Source organism: Coregonus lavaretus (genome assembly GCF_964263955.1).
Source record: "Coregonus lavaretus genome assembly, chromosome: 3".
NCBI lineage: Eukaryota > Metazoa > Chordata > Actinopteri > Salmoniformes > Salmonidae > Coregonus > Coregonus lavaretus.
This window is the reverse complement of record NC_139990.1, coordinates 12279314-12301696: the sequence shown is the minus strand read 5'-3', so window position 1 is coordinate 12301696 and position 22383 is coordinate 12279314. Positions and strand designations below refer to the sequence as shown.

The following is a 22383-nucleotide window of genomic DNA, read 5'->3' as shown; positions in this document are numbered from 1 at the left end:
TAGGAATGCTACCAAAAAGAATGTAATGAAATTGGTTACAATTGACGGAGTAACCCATGATTCACCAAATTATATTTTGAAGGAGGAAACTTTAAGCATATGTTTTCGTTTCAGTCGCCTCCATCTCCTCTAACTGAAGCTAATTGTAGAGATTTTTTTTTATTGATAATGTAAAATTAACAGCCAAACAGAAAGACTCATGTGAAGGTGAAATTACAGAGGAGGAACTTCTGGATGCAATTAAAGACTTTAAGTCTGGGAAAACTCCAGGGTTGGATGGCATACCAGTCGAACAAACCAAACCTTTTTTGATATACTAAGAGGACCGCTATTAGCATGTTTTAACCACTCCTATGTAAATGGTAGATTATCTGACACTCAAGAAGAAGGTCTGATCTCATTTTTACTGAAACAGGATACAAGTGGAAAATATAAAGATCCAGTCCATTTAAAAAAATTGGAGGCCCCTTACACTTCAGTGTTGTGATGCGAAAATTCTAGCAAAATGTATAGCGCATAGAATTAAAAAGGTATTGTCGGATATTATTCATTCTAATCAGACAGGTGTTTTTACAAGGAAGATACATTGGAGGCAAGTATTGGAAACAATAGAACATTATGGAAAATCTGAGAAACCAGGCCTGCTATTCATAGCAGACTTCGAAAAGGCATTTGATAAAGTACGACTGGGGTTTATATATAAATGCCTGGAGCATTTCAATTTTGGTGAATCTCTTATAAAATGGGTCAAAATCATGTATAGTAACCCTAGGTGTAAAATAGTAAATAATGGCTATTTCTCAAAGTTTTCAACTGTCAAGAGGAGTGAAACAAGGTTGTCCACTATCGGCATATCTATTTATTGTGGCCATCGAGATGTTAGCTATTAAAATCAGATCCAACAATAATATCAGGGGATTAGAAATCCAGGGCTTAAAAACAAAGGTGTCATTGTACGCTGATGATTTATGTTTTCTTTTAAATCCACAACTAGAATCACTCCACAGCCTCATAGAGGATCTAGATACATTTTCTAACCTCTCTGGATTACAACCAAATTATAACAAATGTACTATATTACATATTGGATCAATAAAAAATACAATTTTTACATTGCCATGTAGTTTACCAGTAAAATGGTCTCATGGTGATGTGGATATACTCGGAATACATATCCCAAAGGAAATAAATGATCTCACTTCAATAAATTATAATAGAAAGTTAGCAAAAATAGATAAGATCTTGCCTGTCAATTTGTGGAAAAATCACCCTGATTTAACTCTTTAGTATTATCCCAGTTTACCTATTTGCTTATGGTCTTGCCTACGCCTAGCGAACAGTTTTTTAAATTATATGAGAAAAAAAGATTCCATTTTATTTGGAACGGCAAGCCAGACAAAATTAAACGGGCCTATTTATATAATGAATATGAATTCAGAGGACAGAAATTATTAAATATTAAAGCATTAGACCTATCAATAAAAGCTTCAGTCATACAAAAGTTATACTTAAATCCGAACTGGTTCTCTAGCAAATTAGTAAGATTGTCTCACCCAATGTTCAAGAATGGCCTTTTTCCATTTATTCAGATTACAACCACTCACTTTCAGTTATTTGAAAAGGAAATAATCTCCCAGATATCACTATTTATAAAACAATCCATAGAAAGTTGGTTGCAATTTCAATTTAATCCTCCAGAAACGACAGAACAAATAATGCAACAAATATTGTGGTTAAACTCAAATATACTAATTGACAAAACCTTATTTTTTTGACAAAATGTTGAAAAATGTATAATCTTTGTAAATGATATCATTGGGAGGACTGGTGGAGTTATGTCGCACATGCTCTACCCAAAATTACAACCAAATAATTGCAGCCTTACTGCAAAAATGGAAGAGGAAAGTGGAAGGAGGAGAAAGTAAGGAACTTGTCTGTCGGCCTTGCATTAAAGAACATAATTGGTTAAGGAAAACTGTGATAAATAAAAAGGTATATCAGTTTCATTTAAGGACCAAAGGATTGACAGCCGTCCCATATAGATTGCAAAATAGTTGGGAAGAGATTTTTGACGTACCGATCCCATGGCATAGTGTTTATGAACTGATACGCAAAACGACACCGGATTCAAAACTTAGAATCTTTCAATTTAAATTATTATATAAAATTCTTGCTACCAATAGAATGTTATTTATATGGGGGATACAATCTTCCCAGCTCTGCAGATTTTGCTGCGAAGAGACAGAATCATTAGCTCATTTGTTTTGGTACTGTCCATTTGTAGCTTGTTTTTGGACACAGGTCCAGGAATGGCTAAAGGATTGCAATATTTACCTGGAGCTAACCCTGCAGATAGCACTACTGGGTGATCTGAAAAGTCATAGTCAATCGATCAATAACATAATAATACTATTAGCAAAAATGTTTATTTTCAATTCACAATCTGTAGAAACAATGAGAATAGAAAGGTTCAGAACTTTTGGAAGACAGTACAGTTGAAATATATATGGCAAATAGAAATCCTATATGGATGGTGTTAAAAGATAGATGGGAGGTGTTGAATGGAATTGAAGGATGGGACTAATAACAACTAACAACAAACAATAACAAGATAACTAATAATGTAGGCACGCTGTGTCCATAATAAGTGTATGGGTTGTAGGTTGAGAGCTTTTGTGAAGGAGCACAGTTAGAAAGATATGGCATATAGAAGCAAACTGGATGGATATCATGAAAATGATCGGAGAGGTTGAGAGTAGAAGAAGTTCAGGAGAAAGAACAAACAAAATGCAATTACTGTAAAATTGACTGTGTCCATAAAATGTAGATAGGGGTATGGGCTGGAAGTAGAGGCTTAGGCGTTGTTGTTCACTAGTTTACTCCAAGTGGGGAAAGGGTGGCGGGGTTGGAAAGTAAGAAAGGGGAATATATATATTTTTTTTAAAGGATATGTATGTATATGTGTATGTATGTATATGTGTATATATATATATATACAGTGGGGAGAACAAGTATTTGATACACTGCCGGTTTTGCAGGTTTTCCTACTTACAAAGCATGTAGAGGTCTGTAATTTTTTATCATAGGTATACTTCAACTGTGAGAGACGGAATCTAAAACAAAAATCCAGAAAATCACGTTGGTATGATTTTTAAGTAATTAATTTGCATTTTATTGCATGACATAAGTATTTGATCACCTACCAACCAGTAAGAATTCCGGCTCTCACAGACCTGTTAGTTTTTCTTTAAGAAGCCCTCCTGTTCTCTACTCATTACCTGTATTAAAATCACCTGTTTGAACTCGTTACCTGTATAAAAGACACCTGTCCACACACTCAATCAAACAGACTCCAACCTCTCCACAATGGCCAAGACCAGAGAGCTCTGTAAGGACATCAGGGATAAAATTGTAGACCTGCACAAGGCTGGGATGGGCTACGGGACAATAGGCAAGCAGCTTGGTAAGAAGGCAACAACTGTTGGCGCAATTATTAGGAAATGGAAGAAGTTCAAGATGACGGTCAATCACCCTCGGTCTGGGGTTCCATGCAAGATCTCACCTCGTGGGGCATCAATGATCATGAGGAAGGTGAGGGATCAGCCCAAAACTACACGGCAGGACCTGGTCAATGACCTGAAGAGAGCTGGGACCACAGCCTCAAAGAAAACCATTAGTAACACACTAAGCCGTCATGGATTAAAATCCTGCAGCGCACGCAAGGTCCCCCTGCTCAAGCCAGCGCATGTCCAGGCCCGTCTGAAGTTTGCCAGTGACCATCTGGATGATCCAGAGGAGGAATGGGAGAAGGTCATGTGGTCTGATGAGACAAAAATAGAGCTTTTTGGTCTAAACTCCACTCGCCGTGTTTGGAGGAAGAAGAAGGATGAGGACAACCCCAAGAACACCATACCAACCGTGAAGCATGGAGGTTGAAACATCATTCTTTGAGGATGCTTTTCTGCAAAGGGGACTGGACGACTGCACCGTATTGAGGGATGGATGGATGGGGCCATGTATTGCGAGATCTTGGCCAACAACCTCCTTCCCTCAGTAAGAGCATTGAAGATGGGTCGTGGCTGGGTCTTCCAGCATGACAACGACCCGAAACACACAGCCAGGGCAACTAAGGAGTGGCTCCGTAAGAAGCATCTCAAGGTCCTGGAGTGGCCTAGCCAGTCTCCAGACCTGAACCCAATAGAAAATCTTTGGAGGGAGCTGAAAGTCCGTATTGCCCAGCGACAGCCCCGAAACCTGAAGGATCTGGAAAAGGTCTGTATGGAGGAGTGGGCCAAAATCCCTGCTGCAGTGTGTGCAAACCTGGTCAAGACCTACAGGAAACATATGATCTCTGTAATTGCAAACAAAGGTTTCTGTACCAAATATTATGTTCTGCTTTTCTGATGTATCAAATACTTATGTCATGCAATAAAATGCAAATTCATTACTTAAAAATCATACAATGTGATTTTCTGGATTTTTGTTTTAGATTCCGTCTCTAAAAGTTGAAGTGTACCTATGATAAAAATTACAGACCTCTACATGCTTTGTAAGTAGGAAAACCTGCAAAATCGGCAGTGTATCAAATACTTGTTCTCCCCACTGTATGTATGTGTGTGTGTGTGTGTGTGTGTGTGTGTGTGTGTGTGTGTGTGTGTGTGTGTGTGTGTGTGTGTGGTCACCACCTGCAGAACCACTTCTTTATTGGGGGTGTCTTGCTAATTGCAGTGGATATGTGTACAGTGGGGAAAAAAAGTGTTTAGTCAGCCACCAATTGTGCAAGTTCTCCCACTTAAAAAGATGAGAGAGGTCTGTAATTTTCATCATAGGTACACGTCAACTATGACAGACAAATTGAGAGAAAAAAATCCAGAAAATCACATTGTAGGATTTTTTATGAATTTATTTGCAAATTATGGTGGAAAATAAGTATTTGGTCACCTACAAACAAGCAAGATTTCTGGCTCTCACAGACCTGTAACTTCTTATTTAAGAGGCTCCTCTGTCCTCCACTTGTTACCTGTATTAATGGCACCTGTTTGAACTTGTTATCAGTATAAAAGACACCTGTCCACAACCTCAAACAGTCACACTCCAAACTCCACTATGGCCAAGACCAAAGAGCTGTCAAAGGACACCAGAAACAAAATTGTAGACCTGCACCAGGCTGGGAAGATTGAATCTGCAATAGGTAAGCAGCTTGGTTTGAAGAAATCAACAGTGGGAGCAATTATTAGGAAATGGAAGACATACAAGACCACTGATAATCTCCCTCGATCTGGGGCTCCACGCAAGATCTCACCCCGTGGGGTCAAAATGATCACAAGAACGGTGAGCAAAAATCCCAGAACCACACGGGGGGACCTAGTGAATGACCTGCAGAGAGCTGGGACCAAAGTAACAAAGCCTACCATCAGTAACACACTACGCCGCCAGGGACTCAAATCCTGCAGTGCCAGACGTGTCCCCCTGCTTAAGCCAGTACATGTCCAGGCCCGTCTGAAGTTTGCTAGAGTACATTTGGATGATCCAGAAGAGGATTGGGAGAATGTCATATGGTCAGATGAAACCAAAATAGAACTTTTTGGTAAAAACTCAACTCGTCGTGTTTGGAGGACAAAGAATGCTGAGTTGCATCCAAAGAACACCATACCTACTGTGAATCATGGGGGTGGAAACATCATGCTTTGGGGCTGTTTTTCTGCAAAGGGACCAGGACGACTGATCCGTGTAAAGGAAAGAATGAATGGGGCCATGTATCGTGAGATTTTTAGTGAAAACCTCCTTCCATCAGCAAGGGCATTGAAGATGAAACGTGGCTGGGTCTTTCAGCATGACAATGATCCCAAACACACCGCCCGGGCAACGAAGGAGTGGCTTCGTAAGAAGCATTTCAAGGTCCTGGAGTGGCCTAGCCAGTCTCCAGATCTCAACCCCATAGAAAATCTTTGGAGGGAGTTGAAAGTCTGTGTTGCCCAGCGACAGCCCCAAAACATCACTGCTCTAGAGGAGATCTGCATGGAGGAATGGGCCAAAATACCAGCAACAGTGTGTGAAAACCTTGTGAAGACTTACAGAAAACGTTTGACCTGTGTCATTGCCAACAAAGGGTATATAACAAAGTATTGAGAAACTTTTGTTATTGACCAAATACTTATTTTCCACCATAATTTGCAAATAAATTCATAAAAAATCCTACAATGTGATTTTCTTGAAAAGAAACTATCATTTTTTTCTCAACTTTGAGTCCCACTATAGTTGACGTCTTTTTAAGTGGGAGAACTTGCACAATTGGTGGCTGACTAAATACTTTTTTCCCCCACTATATATATATATGTATGTATGTATGTATGTATGTATGTATGTATGTATGTATGTATGTATATATGTATATATGTATATATGTATATATGTATATATATATGTATGTATGTATGTATGTATGTATGTATGTATGTATGTATGTATGTATGTATGTATGTATGTATGTATGTATGTATGTATATATGTGTAAATGTATGTATGTGTATATATATGTGTGTATATGTGTGTATATATATATATATATATATATATATATATAAGTTACAATCTATCTGCAATATTAAGCTGATCTACCCCCAAGGAAAAAAAAAAAAAATAATAATAAAAAAAAGTCTCATTGTGTATTCTCAATAAAGATCCCCTCAATATAACAGAATTGATATACAGATTTACATATATTGTTTGTGTGTCCATGACCATTTTCCACTTAGGAACAATAAAGTTAATTGTGAAATATCAAATAATAACCAAAGAATGAACAAAAAAACACATTTAAACTTGAAAAGGCAAACAAATGAATGTAAATAATATGCTCTCACTATGACACAACCCCTGGCGCTCTCAGCTGCTCAGTCATGATGTCATTTTACCTTTGGCCCTTAGTTCAACCAGAATTCCTGGTCCCCCTGAGTGAGATGACGTGTGACAACGGGGAGAGTGTGACTCTGAGGTGTAAGGTGTGTGGCCGAGCTACTGTCACTTGGAGGGGACCTGACCAGACCACCCTGAACAATAATGGACACCACAGCATCGCCTACAGGTACACAGAGAGAGAGAGAGAGAGACACACACACACAAACACACAGAGGTATCACTTGTTTGTGTGACAGTGAAACAATGTTATTGGCTGTTAAAATGTGTATATGTGTGTGTGTGTGTGTGTGTGACAGTGAGACGGGCGAGGCGACACTGAGGATAGTAGGTGTGTCTTCGGTGGACAACGGTGTTTACACCTGCGTCGCTGCTAACGACCTGGGCTCAGTGACATCATCAGCCAGCCTCAGAGTGCTAGGTGAGACCACACACACACGTACATACATGCTGGCACAGGCCAGTAATTAAACAGTAATTAATGTAACTGTAAATGACTTGCATATTTAGGAAAAGTCAAGGACAGACGGGGGCATGACTTTTAAAATGGGAGAGATATTTGAATTTTAAATTCATATTGAGTCGAAATGACTCACTCGGCTCTTCTAGTGTTAACACACAGCTGCACAAATGCATTCACACAGTACTGTACATTTTCACCGTTCACAGGCAAAAACAAACACACTCTCTTTGGCTGTATTTGACTGTATTATTCCCCCTTTGTGTGTAGCTGTGTCCAGTGACGGGGTCAGGGTGAGCTGGAAGGACAACTTTGAGTCCCACTACACTGAGGTGGCAGAGCTGGGAAGGTACAGTACACACACCTCTGTTCTTATCACTCCTTGGTGTGTGTGTGTGTGTGTGTGAACCCTTCTACTTGACTTAAGAGTGTAAGATGGGGGGGTGGGGTACTGCTAAGCTATATACAATTGTTTTAAGAAGGTCATACCAAGGATAATTTTGGTATTTGATTTAGAATTTTAAGACCCCTTGAAGTCTAAAAATATATATATTTGATGAAAAAAAAGTTTTGCTTTACTGCTGTTAGCCCATACAAACGCATTGAATAACAGATTCACTACATGGAACAACAGATAGTCCTAAAAAAAATCAAAAGGAAGTTTGTTCTGAAGTGTTTGTCCTATATTTGAGAGATATAAGAAAGATCAGGAAACATTTGTTATTTTTATTGACATGTATTTAACCCCTTATTTTTGTCACTACACAGTCTCCATATATACTTCCATAAATGTTTTCGAATGGTACCGTGGGACCTTCAGACGAGTCTTGTGAGGCCTGTGGGCATTCTAGAGCAAAACCAACATGAACGTGTTCGCGAGAGTCATCTTTCCATAAAGGGGTCATAATAGTTTGTAGGCCAAACCGTTCGGACGTAACATACGATTTTGTGAGAAGACTGATTTCCGGTATGTCAAATGGTCTGACAAACACCGCTCTAGCTCTGTCACCTCTTATCGCAAATGCGTAAGTGTTACATAGGTGGATGTGGTGAATTGAGACACATCCAATGCAAAAAAAACAAACGGATTTCTATAGCTTAAACTGACACAATTTTACAGGGAACTTTATATTATGCTAATTTGATTTCACAGACATCGACCTTAGGGGGTTAATGACGATTCCAATGATAATGATGTAGAGTCAGCCTCTGAAGATGACTGTAATCTCTCCTCCTCGCCCCAGGGGCCGGTTCTCTGTAGTCAAGCGTTGCGACCACAAGTCGACCAAACGCACAGTGGCAGTCAAGCTGGTCAATAAGAAGCTGATGAAGAGAGACCAGGTGACCCAGGAGCTCAGCCTGCTACAGAGACTACAACACACACACCTGGTCACACTGCTGGACACGTATGAGACCCCCAGCAGCTACGCACTGGTCCTGGAGATGTGAGTTACAGACACACCACCTGGCGCTCGCACGCACACACACACACACACACACACGCACACACACACACTAGTGCTGAGCGATTAGTGCTTTTTGAAGTCTGTTCGATTATTTAAAAAATTATCACGGTTTTCGATTTCAATATTTATTTTTACATTAAATGCACTATGCATTGTGTCGGCTGAATGCTGTAACAACACAGAATAAACAATTAGGCCTAATAAAAGTCCCATGATGGTAGTGACTGCCCATTACTGCTTATCACTTATTAACTATCATTTATTCACATTACTGTACTTTAATAAAATATTTCATTTGTGTACAACACATTAGGAACACCTTCCTAATATTGAGTTGCACCACCTTTTGCCCTCAGAACAGCGTCAAATCGTCGGGCATGGACTCTACAAGGTGTCGAAAGCATTCCACAGGGATGCTGGCGCATGTTGACTCCAATGCTTCCCACAGTTGTGTCAAGTTGGCTGGATGTCCTTTGGGTGGTGGACAATTCTTGATACACACGGGAAACTGTTGAGCGTGAAAAATCCAGCAGCGTTGCAGTTCTTGAAACACTTTAACCAGTGCGCCTGGCACCTACTACCATATCCCATTCAAAGGCACTTAAATATTTTGTCTTGCCCATTTACTCTCTGAATGGCACACATACACAATCCAAGTCTCAGTTGTCTCAAGGCTTAAAAATACTTATTTAACCTGTCTCCTCCCCTTCATCTACACTGATTGAAGTGGATTTAACAGGTGACATCAATAAGGAATCATATCATTCACCTGGTCAGTCTATTCCATGGAAATAGCAGTAGTTCTTAAAGTTTTGTACACTCAGTGTCATCATCTCATTTCTATAGAGCTGCTCTCTGATAAAATCACTATTTTTGTAGTTCTTTAAAGTAAATTAGGCATACCTTTATGACTGCTGAATACCAACTATCAATCACTTAGATTATCTATTTTCTTGCGAAGCAACGGCTCTCTATCTCTCTCAATCGTGCATTTTTCTGTCTCTTCTCTCTTTCCATTTTGGTTAATCGCTCAACATGAACACACACACACGCTTACACCTGGTAGCACTCCTAGACGCCTTCAGCTACAGATTGGTCCTGGAGATGTGTATACACACACACACACACAGTAGCATTCAACATTCTCACAGATCTGCTGCCATCTAACCTTGACCCGTGTGTGTGTTTCTCACTACAGGGTTGATCAGGGTCGTCTCCTGGACTACATAGTGAGCTGGGGGAATCTAACTGAGGAGAAAGTGGCCAGCTACCTACGGAACATCCTAGAAGCTTTACATTACCTACACAACTGTAGGATAGCCCATCTGGACTTAAAGGTACTGTACTGCTGCTGTTTTTCTCTCAATTCTGTCTCTCCTTTCCATTTCTCAATTTCTCTCCTTTATATCTCTCCATTCTTTTTCTCTCTCTCCTTTTTATTTCTCCATTCTCACTTCTATAGCTTCCATTTATACTATCCCGTATCTTCCCTGTTTTCTCTCAATTTCTGTCCACCTCTCTCTTTTCTATCTCCTATTTATACTCTATCTCTCTCCCCCATATCGCTCTCCCCCCTCCCTCCTTCTCCTCCCTCTTTCTCTCCTCTCCCCCAGCCTGAGAACCTGTTGGTGTCCCACACCTCGTCCGGCCAGCCCGTGGTCAAACTGACTGACTTCGGGGATGCCGTCCAGCTCAACAGTGCCCACTACATCCACCCTCTCCTGGGAAGCCCTGAGTTTGCCTCCCCCGAGCTGGTCCTGGGGGAGCCGGCCGCCCTGACCTCTGACCTCTGGAGCCTGGGGGTTGTGACCTACGTCCTCCTGAGCGGGGCCTCTCCTTTTCTGGATGAGAGCGTGGAGGAGACGTGTCTGAACATCTGCCAGCTAGACTTCAGCTTCCCCCACCACTACTTCCAGGGCGTGACCCAGGGGGCCAGGGAGTTTGTCTGCCTGCTGCTGAGGGCCGACCCGGCCAGGAGGCCTCCGGCTGGGCTATGTCTGCAGGAGCCCTGGGTCCAGGGCCAGGCCAGGTTAGCAGACATCCAGGGACAGGGTAGGGTGGAGGGGGGGTGTCTGGACACGTCTCGCCTGGTGCTGTTCATAGACAGGAGGAAGCACCAGACAGACGCCAAGCCCATCGGAGGGGTACAGAGCTTACTACATAGCCGGCTACAGCCACGGGCCTGAGCGAGGGCTGGAGCGAGGGAGAAAGATGCCCCCTCCCACCACCCTAACAGGAAGGAGAGAACAGGACATCCTGTCCTAAACGGATTCCTCACTATATTCTCACTAGGTGCTTGTGTAGATCTAAGAAGATTTTATAGGTGCGAGCAATGTTATTTCTACCTAACCTATCAGAGGACAAGGTGGAGACGGTATTGATAGAACCATATTGCTTAGACCTATCCAATCCTTTCAGATCTATATGAGGTGACTAGGGGGTAGTGATTAGGGGTTGATTTGGGACTGGGCATCTCAGAGAAAGAAAATGAAATTCACTGATCTCATCCTCTTTCAGATATGTTGTGGTTTTAAAGAGTCCTGTGGGCCTTCAACCAATCAAAACATGAGGCCTGTAGGCCTAGAGGTCCTTAGCCAATCAGAGTTTTCCCTGAGAGAACACACACTGAGTTCTCAGCCAACAAAACAAGGATGACAATGTCCTCACCAGTCTACTGCTGCTTGCTTGTTTACACTCAAACTGATTTTCGAAAGAAGAAAAAATCTAAAACAAGAAAAATACTGATAAATTGATGGAGTAACATATTTTTCCTCTATCTTACTGAGAGTCAAACAAACAGAGCTTTCAGAGGAGAGTGTTGCCAAGGAAGCTAGTGTTAGCACACATAGCAACCATCCCTTCCCTGTTGTTGCCAGAGAAAGAGAGAGCTGTTTTGTTTTTGTGCTTTTACAATAAGTGACTCAAATTATTTTGAGACGCGCCCTTTCTTTAAGAACCAACATATAAAGAGAGAGAACAATGTCCTCAACTTTTCAAAAAAGTTTTCAAAAAATAAAAAAATAACTCTAATGAACTTTTCAAAAGAAGATTGAAGAAAAAAGATCAGCAGTAGAAAGTCGCTACGCTACTTTACAGCCCGGAGTGGACTCATCCAATGACTGAGCTCCTCCACTTTGTTGAGATAGTTTTATGTCTAATCAGAGTTTTCCGATTGCTGCGCTTATGTACTTAATCTAAGAAACCTTAATCTAAGTAAAGATAGAGATTCTGCTGACTGCTGCAAAGTCTCAACAACAGAAAAGAATGATTCGTTTTGTTTTTGCTTTTACTAGAACAAAAATGGTGTTGCACAGATTTAAGATGATTAAGCCTTACTTTGTATATAGACTATTAACTGCCTTCTGTCCCTCCCGTTTCAAAATATCCACCTGCTTTTGAGGACGTTCTTGAAGGTGGAACTAAAGAATCCTGCGAATGAAATGTAGTAGATCGCCAATTGGTCGACTGAAGCTGAGTGGCAGCAGAGATGGTTAATCAGATGGAGAGTGAATGAGGAAAAGGAGCAGGAAGACAGAATACTGTAAATGCACTCCACTGTATGTTATGTTTCCCCCATTCTTATCATGTGCAATGTTGCAGCTTTAACATTTTATGCAACTATTTATGAAGACATCTGTTGTACATGTAATAAATAGAGATAAAAGCATGTACTTGGTACTGCAAGCTCCGCTGGTAGTAGTCCTCTTTATTTGACCTATGACCCTGTTGGGGTGTTAACTTATCACCATAGAATTAGAATGAGTAGAATGGGTATCCCCATTCAGGTCAATGATGCCATAATGGTTGCTGGTGGCCATTTTGAGTGTCCCCATAGGACATTCTAATTCTAAGGTTATCAATTCCTAGGTAACCTAACCTTCTGGGGGTAGCCCTCTACATGGCACTTATGGCTAGATCAATTAATTAGATTTTTGATTTGTCACTTTTCTTCCTCTCTTTCGTTCTTTTTCTTTAGTAGTTTACTGATATACCAAAGTTGTCCCAGCATTACCTTCCCTGTCCTACGCTATTGTTTTAATTATATTTTATTAATTAATGACATTTCACTTTATTTCTAAAGTGTTACGCTGTGGAACCCTAAAAAGGGGTTGTTTACACTTTGTTATGGTCTGGTTTGATTCTGGTGTTACGATAACTTTAGCCAGTCTACAAGGCTATTACGCGCTCCACTTTCGGCTTGGATCTCTGGAAATGCAGGGGGTTTCTGAACTTCTCCTACCTGTTTCAGTCTAGACCATTGTAGACTTCTGTTGAAAAAAAGGTAATGTCCACTCACTGATTACTGCTTCTACAAGTGACCAATGTCAAGTGTTAAAACGCTCTTCTTAAAACTAGACTTCTGTCATTCAGCTGGCACTGTCTTCCTGAGGGCTAGTCTTATTGGGAGTTTAGTGTGCATCCCAAATGGCAGCCCATTCCCTTTATAGAGCCCCTACAGGGCCCAGGTCAAAGGTTGTGCATTACAAAGGGAATAGGGTGCAATTTGGGACTCATCCATAGTGTTAATGAGCTACATTTCAAAACCCTTTTATATTAAGTTATTTATGTAAAAAGATATCCTATTACAACTGTTTCTCATGATTGTGAAGATTAAGTGTGCTGTGTCAAACACCTGGGCCTCAAATAGCACCCTATTCCCCATCCAGTGCACCACTTTAGACCAGGGCCCTATGTTGGAACTTGGTGTGATTTGAGATTTGACCTATAGGTGCCTATAGCTTGCTGTCTAACCTCTTATTAACCTTTCTTTGAGAGCTATCGTCCTGTAGGTTTTCGCTCCAACCCCAGTTGCAACTAACCTGATCCAGTTTAATAACCAGCTAATTATTAGAATCCAGTGCGCTAGATTAGTGTTGGTGCGAAAACCTACAGGACGGTAGCTCTCTGGGAACATGGTTGGAGAGCCCTGCTCTACAACATAATTACAAACACAACACAACACTGATGAGTGATTCTGGTGTATATGGTAGATGTCTACAGACATTGTTCCTTTGGGTTGAATTTTTTTGACAATGAAAGAGGTGGGAATGTTGTTCCCTTGTGATATAATTGCTACATCTACTATCAACATAGCATTAAAAATAGTTTTCCAGGTTCTATTTTGGCAACAAACAAAAAAAATTGCGATGCGAATATTGGGTTGCGACTGAGACAACCTTGTTCAATTTGGGTCCCGAGGCAAAACTAGTTGAGATCCACTGGTATAGTGAGTCACCTGATAGGAACATGCTAAACTGGATAATTTCCTTCTGGCAGAGAGAGAGAGCGAGAGAGAGAAGGACAGGGGGAGAGACAAGGCCCATTGACCAGTCTGTGCTGTTAGGGAAGTATATTGATTTATCTGATGGGAACATGCAAAACTGGAATATTTCCTTCTGGTGAAGATGAGGGAGGGACAGGGAGAGATGGAGGGAAAGAGAGAGAAGTGGCCCATTGTTGGGTCACCTGTACATTCCCATACCATACCATGTCCTTTAATTTATTTGTTCATCCATTTTTTGTAAAGTTGTATAAAGGATGTTGAAACATGGGAATGTGGACTGGATGTTCTTTTCTGTTGTCTTTTTTTTTGTCCCAATCTCATCCTATTTTATACATACATATGTATTATGATTTTTAAAGGGTTTTATGTCACATTATTTTTTATTTTTTAAACTTTTGCATGTATATTTCTTTGTACATAGACCATGAGTGTTTATGTGATATGTATGTAAATATGTTTATTATTTCTGCCATCAGTTATTTGGAAATTAAACATGGAACATACCCACTTGTGCTGTCCTCACTAAAGCCTTGCTACCATTAGCTAGGTTTCCATCCAATTTGCAACAGATTTTCATGCGAATATTCAAAAATCTGCAAAATTTCCACCAGTGGTATGTTTCCAGCAAACGGACTTGTTTCTGATAAAAATCAGTATGTGATGACGTAGTGCACACAAAATGTAGTTTTTCGCTCAAGTTGTTATGTACCGAAAAAAAATCTAGAGTTCAATGTGTTTCCATCTCATTTTCAATTCTACGGATAGTTTTGTCACAAAAACGGTTGCGTAAAATAGCAAATGTGCCTACTCTGTGCTTGGCACCTGTGCTCTAGCCAACAGCTGGCAGATACAGTGCAGGTAGTCGTAGTGGGAGGACCACACACCATATCAAAGCATTACTCCAATTTACTTAGATATGATGGTTATTATAACAATATTTGCACATAAAGTAGTTTCCATCGCCTTTTCCCACATAATTTATTTTACTGACACAAAAAGATCCCACCATGTCGAACAAACAAATTATCGGTCGGCATTAATACAATTGTACCGAAACTTCCTGTTTCATCACAGCTGTCATGATTTTTTATTTTATATGGTATGGCTTTACTCCCATAAAAACTGTGGATGGAAACATGGTTATTAAGTGTAAAACCAGTGGCGTCATTAGGCCTGGGCTTCTGGGGCTTCAGCCCCGGATGTTTTTGGCCCAGCCCCAAACCTTTTGATGGTCAGTCTGATATGTTTCCAAACCACACATCACTTGCACTATGCAGTATAAAAATATATATGTTTTACTGACACATTTTAATGACAAGAATAAACAATACAATATACTGCGCTATGCAGTAGCAGGCACTTCAAGAAGCCCCTGGAGTGATGTGGTGCCTGTTGTGATTGGTTGAGATTTCACAATGCAGTGGACCGCTCGTCCCTTGACCACTCCCCCCAACCCCTACAGAACCTGTTAAATGTCAATGTCATCATTCAGAAAACGCCTGTCACTCGGTCAGTCTGCAGTATAGAACAGAGAAAATATGGATATTCAAAACATCTTCCGAAAGAGGCTAAACAAAGGGAGCAGATTGAGGCTGCAGTGAATGAGGTGGAGAGAGCAGAACAGCCAGAAAGTCTAAATGCAGCAGTTGAGTTAGCAACAGGTTTGTGCAGGGTTGGTGGTAGCTAACTGGCTATTATCCCTCAGCATAAGAGTTGACTAATGCTAATAAACTAGCGTTAGCACTCAGCATCCTTAAGCTATTGGGTGTCTGTCAGAGTTATTTAACAGTATATTTAGTGAATGGGCAAGCTAAGGATGTTATAAGTTATGATATTAGGAAAAGTGTTTATTTCCAGCAAATGTATTTTATGGGTATCGTTTCTGTAGCTAGCTTGGCTGGCTAGCCCCTTCGGTAGCTACTGGCTGGCTAGCTAGATGAGACTGAAGAGCTGAGAATTTTTTTTTGTGGACACCTACTCGTCGAACATCTCATTCCAAAATCATGGGCATTAATATGGAGTTGGTCCCCACTTTGCTGCTATAACAGCCTCCACTCTTCTGGGCTGGGAAGGCTTTCCACTACTCGCTTCCATTCAGCCACAAGAGCATTAGTGAGGTCGGGTACTGATGTTGGGCGATTAGGCCTGGTACGCAGTCGGCATTCCAATTCATCCCAAAGGTGTTTGATGGGGTTGAGGTCAGGGCTCTGTGCAGGCCAGTCAAGTTCTTCCACACCGATCTCGACAAACCATTCCTGTATGGACCTCGCTTTGTGCACGGGGGCATTGTCATGCTGAAACAGGAAAGGGCCTTCCAAAGTTGGAAGTTTTCTGTCTCAGTACCCAACACCCTGACATACTATTCCTGCAACAGTCTGGGAGCACCAGGTAAGCTTCAGAGCAATACCCAGCTAACCGTTTAGGAGTTTATGCCTTGCTCAAGGCCACAATTTCATTGTCTCTAGCCTTTTGGGGGCCCTAAGCGAGATTTGGTTGGGGGCCCCCCAGAGGGCACATTTTTTTAGTGGCCACCATCTTGACGGCGGAGAGAAAAGGTTTAAAGTTTATTTCCTGCAATTCTACACGTTTTGCCATGGGGCATAGAGAAAATGTTGCAGTTTTAAAGCATGTTTTCTGCAATTCTACACATTGTGCCATGGGGCATAGAGAAAATGGAAAATTTTTATAATATATTATTACCTCAGAATTGCTCTCCAAGGACAGTGTTTTTGACGGTGACTACCTGCTGACTACCTACTGCATCAGAGGACCGAAAAGACTGGAAAGAGAACACTCTTTATTTACCATATATTTGTCTTTATATAAGAACATATTGTTAAATAGGAATAAATAATTTAAGCTGTTTTTAGATTTACGTTCTACTGTACTTACCTCAGCCTGCCTAGTCAGCTAGCCAGCTACAGTAGCTAGCTAGCTTAACACTAGCCAGACAGTTTTATTTAGCTAATGTTAGCTAGCTACTGTAACTGTTATTGTAGATTTCTGTTTGTATGTAGCTTGCACTTCAATGGCATCCCTCGAGGAGATTTTATTTTATCTTTCCAACCAGGCAAAGTACTATGAAGGCACCACTGATCTCGACAAGAGGCGCAACATTCAGAGAAATTCACAATTCAGGATAACTTCTATTAAATAACTGGATGGATTTTTCAACAACCATTTTCCATCTAGCTAGTTGGTCATCTACATGTTGCTAGCTATACATATAGTTCAGTGGAGGCTGCTGAGGGGAGGATGCCTCATAATAATGTCTAATGGAGTCAATGGAATGGTATCAAACACGTGCATGTGGTTGATACCATTCCATTGACTCCATTATACATTATTATGAGCCGTCCTCCCCTCAGCAGCCTCCACTGATATAGTTATCTGTCTGTCATATTGAGGTATCTAGCTATAAGTTAAACCTGATCAATCAAATGGATAGGTGTAAGCAATTATGGTAATTCCAAATGCCCTTAACTAGGTGTCTTCGCTAGACAGACACAGAAAGAGAGAGATGGAGAGAGAGAAACAGAGAAAGAAAGGACAGCAGTGCAAATGTACTTAGACTACAGTATTTCAACAACTCCTCTCTTCCAACTTGTTAGGCAATCACATGTACCTATGGGGGAAGGATGGCCAGCCACACGGGAGGGTGATTTTTACTAAGGAGGAGAAGGAGGCCGTGCTGACCGAGATGCATGCGGGCCATTTCGGAGTGAAGCGCATGATTGACAAAATCAACCTACGCTTCTTCTGACGGGGAATTGTCAAGGAGGTGGACAGCTGGGCAAGTGAAATAACCTTTTGTTTATCAATCACGTTCTATTATATCTGAAATTATTGTGATTTCAATGAATGTCATATCAGAGAGCACACGATGTTTCAAATTGTCACTTTTTGCTTAAAGGTCAGTACCCTGTCTAGCCTGCCAGAAGTTTGAGAGGGTGAAGACATTGGCACCGGCGTTGAAGCCCATCAAAGTTGTTTCACCATGGCACATGATTGGGAAGTGTCCCAATTCAAATTTTGCCCTGATAAGTTGTTTTGTAATGGTTGCTTTATTTGACCACAGCAGAGTTCAATATTATAGAATGTGTGTGTGTGTATCCTTAAAAATATGAAAATCTGCATACTGTATGACACAGATACGGGTAAGAATCAAGTAATCTTCTCTCTAACGCTTTAGATGTTAGGGGTGGACCTCATTAGAGCCTTCACGAAATCCAGGAACAGCAACAGCTGGTGTCTGACAGCGACCAATCACTTTACTAAGTGGGTGGAGGCAATACCCATTAAGGTCAGTAAAGGAAGAGAACGTGCTTAACTCTACATTTTCTTCTCTTACCCATTAAAAAGGGTGCTTGGAACCAAATATTGATTTTCGTTTTGTATGATACCCATCGGGGGGGGGGGGGGGTAGAAGGATTACTTTATCCTATACCAGGTATTCCTTAAAGAGGTGGAGTTTCAAATGTCTCCGGAAGGTGGTGAGTGACTCCGCTGTCCTGGCGTCGTGAGGGAGCTTGTTCCACCATTGGGGTGCCAGAGCAGCGAACAGTTTTGACTGGGCTGAGCGGGAACTATGCTTCCGCAGAGGTAGGGGAGCCAGCAGGCCAGAGGTGGATGAACGCAATGCCCTCGTTTGGGTGTAGGGACTGATCAGAGCCTGAAGGTACGGAGGTGCCGTTCCCCTCACAGCTCCGTAGGCAAGCACCATGGTCTTGTAGCAGATGCGAGCTTCAACTGGAAGCCAGTGGAGTGTGCGGAGGAGCGGGGTGACGTGAGAGAACTTGGGAAGGTTGAACACCAGACGGGCTGCGGCATTCTGGATGAGTTGTAGGGGTTTAATGGCACAGGCAGGGAGCCCAGCCAACAGCGAGTTGCAGTAATCCAGACGGGAGATGACAAGTGCCTGGATTAGGACCTGTGCCGCTTCCTGTGTAAGGCAGGGTCGTACTCTCCGAATGTTGTAGAGCATGAACCTACAGGATCGGGTCACCGCCTTGATGTTAGCGGAGAACGACAGGGTGTTGTCCAGGGTCACGCCAAGGCTCTTCGCACTCTGGGAGGAGGACACAACGGAGTTGTCAACCGTGATGGCGAGATCATGGAACAGGCAGTCCTTCCCCGGGAGGAAGAGCAGCTCCGTCTTGCCAAGGTTCAGCTTGAGGTGGTGATCCGTCATCCATACTGATATGTCTGCCAGACATGCAGAGATGCGATTCGCCACCTGGTTATCAGAAGGGGGAAAGGAGAAGATTAGTTGTGTGTCGTCAGCGTAGCAATGATAGGAGAGGCCATGTGAGGATATGACAGAGCCAAGTGACTTGGTGTTTAGCGAGAATAGGAGAGGGCCTAGAACTGAGCCCTGGGGGACACCAGTGGTGAGAGCACGTGGTGCGGAGACAGCTTCTCGCCACGCCACTTGGTAGGAGCGACCGGTCAGGTAGGACGCAATCCAAGAGTGAGCCGCTCCAGAGATGCCCAGCTCGGAGAGGGTGGAGAGGAGGATCTGATGGTTCACAGTATCAAAGGCAGCAGACAGGTCTAGAAGGACAAGAGCAGAGGAGAGAGAGTTAGCTTTAGCAGTGCGGAGAGCCTCCGTGACACAGAGAAGATTCAGTCTCAGTTGAATGACCAGTCTTGAAACCTGACTGGTTTGGATCAAGAAGGTCATTCTGAGAGAGATATATTATGTCACCAATGGTTTATTTGATTTATTTAGTACAATTTGTTTTAGTTTTTCCATGGTACATAATCAGACATATTTCAATATCTTACAGTGTCAATAGATATCGCTTTCCTACCCCCTCCTCCAGGTTTGGTGAATGGACCAACCAGACCCTCAAGACTGCCATGGGCAAGTCCCTTGACGGGTACCAGGAATGGTGGGAGAACAACCTGAAGGTAATTCTCTTTCACACAACAGCAGCATCCATGCCTCCAACGAGTACAGACTGGAGCCGCAGCTGTTGACTGAGGTAAACAATGCAATTGTATATATAATTATTGCATATACTGTAGTCTTTCAAATTTGTGTTTGACTTAGTGTTGTTGTTTGTCTATTGCTATTTTTGTATAACATACTTTCAGATCACTGAAACCCCACCTGATGTGGTGGAAGTTGTCGAACCTGATCAGAACGCCTTCGAGGACCACCTACATGCTCGGACTGAGAAGGATGTGGAGGTTTTTGACCAGGCAAAAATGATTGTCAGCTGTTAATTTATTTTCTGGCACTCCAAGAGATATGTATTTGTAATATGAAATATAATTGCATTTATTCCTGTTATCAATCAAGGTGAGACTGAACATGGACAAGGTGCAGGAGAAACCGAAGGAGAGCCACTGGAGGAGAATCAAGAAGGGGACCAAGTGCTTCGACATCCGGGCTAATTACTTGGTTTGGAAGAAGGACGAAAGGAAGGCGAGACCTGGGAAACCTCGCTGCTCTTTCGCTCCTAGCTGGGGTCACCATCTGTTAAGGTGAATATCAAACATCTCAGATAATAACTATTTGCATTTGCGCACAAAATAACTTGAAGCTAGTTTTAGTTTCCCTAACACTGATATTTTTCTCTTTGTCTTCCTAGGATTACCTCAGTCGAAGCCAACAATCTTCTCCAGTTGGAGCAGTTGGACGGTCGACCATTGAAAGCCCTGATGCCCTACACTTCGGTGAAGCCCAATTGACAAAGTATGTTAAGCTTTGGTTGACATTTGAGAAAGCAAGAAATGGTAATTATGCTGAGCATATTCAAATGTACCTCTTCAATTTACCTCTCCAAATGACTTTAGGACCATCGACTGTCCGAGCCCCCCAGGAGGTATCCCATCCACCCGACTCAGTGAGTTTGGATCAGTCTGATTCTCTGTGCTCTGAGTCCGAGGGGGACCAGCTTGAGGTAGGCTTTACCTTCCAAAACTGTTGAAAAGTACATATCTCCCATTTATAACACTGCACTAATCCATCAAATCTTCTCAGAGTAAAGTATAACCTGTGTGTTTGCTTGTTTCCGTCTCTGTCTCCTACCCTGTTCCCTTTAACTCTGCTCCTGTTCTCCAGGACCTAGGGGTTCTGCCTAACACCCAGACATGGATCCACCTGATGTCCTCCATTACCAAACCACCTCCAACTTTTCATTACATCATCTACAGATACTGTTATTGTCATGTTGTCATTATCTGCTAAGAAAGTTTTCTTGCTCTATCATACTGGGCACATAATATGTAAGATACACAGATTAACTAAAAACACTAGCACTGCAAACACTCAGAACAAAGAGAGCAGCAGTGCCTGCAGTCTCCCATTTCAAGTCCCCATTCTGCCTGTTGAGAACAAGTGACAGGCAGAACCTCCCACCCATACAGCAACCATCACCTCTATATTCCACACACCAGAATTCAGTATTTTAGTAAATGATTGCCATGTGAGTGTACAAAAATTAATGACACAACTGTACCAAAATAATATCAAAGTTTATGTATTGTTATAAATAGCGTAATTCAAATTTGGTATTGGAATAAGAGAAAACATAATCAAGAGATATTCAATCCAAGCTAAATTCATTATATGCTAAATGTATGTATGATAAGTATGATGGTTCGTATACGGGCTCACTGAAATACCACGCAGGGCAGACAGAGAACTAAGCCATTGTTGTGAGTTCTTCTTAAAATACTCTGACAGAGATAGTTCCCGCTCCCAGCTGGCCAATCAGAGTAGAGACTGAGCGTGGTTTAGACTTACTCAGCCTATCCGTTGGCGCACAGGCTGGTCCCAGTCCCTTGGCACTCCACTGTTGCACACTGTTGCCAGGCATAAGTTTGTTATCATCACAACCTGTCCAGAGAGTCAGCACCTTTTTGCAGTACACGTCCTTGGACGGTTCACAGATCACAAAGAGGCAGTGTTCGTGTCTGTGAGAAATACAAGTCTTATCTCATCCTACCCCCTAACGTTCCTCACATGAATCACAGCTTGTTATGTGAAACAATTTATATCAGTACAGTACAAACCTTTTATGTTTAATCATTAATGCATTCTTTCTAAGCTAGTCATCACATCTAGAACCCCACAATCCCCCTTTTCACACCCACTGGGTGTTTAACCCAAAATAACCCAAAACCCAAATTGCTTCAACACAACTATTCAAAACCAGTATTATTTTATGTTTAACCCAAAATAAGAAAACCCAAAATAAGAAATTTCAGGGAAATGTAGGATTCCCCCTATTGACACCTTCTAGGGT

General features: G+C 41.8%; 1 protein-coding gene across 1 annotated transcript in view; it reads left to right on the top strand.

The window, feature by feature from the left end:
* Nucleotides 1-14621, top strand: part of LOC311125070 (triple functional domain protein-like) — a 100071-nt gene extending 85450 nt beyond the window's left edge. Inside the window, exons 56-61 of the mRNA XM_084158366.1 lie at nucleotides 6928-7084; nucleotides 7215-7336; nucleotides 7646-7724; nucleotides 8620-8820; nucleotides 10040-10178; nucleotides 10455-14621. Of these exons, the coding sequence (XP_084014492.1) occupies nucleotides 6928-7084; nucleotides 7215-7336; nucleotides 7646-7724; nucleotides 8620-8820; nucleotides 10040-10178; nucleotides 10455-11027 (1271 nt within the window). The 3' untranslated portion in view covers nucleotides 11028-14621. The remainder of the gene's footprint in view (nucleotides 1-6927; nucleotides 7085-7214; nucleotides 7337-7645; nucleotides 7725-8619; nucleotides 8821-10039; nucleotides 10179-10454) is intronic.
* The last annotated feature ends 7762 nt before the right edge of the window (nucleotides 14622-22383 follow it).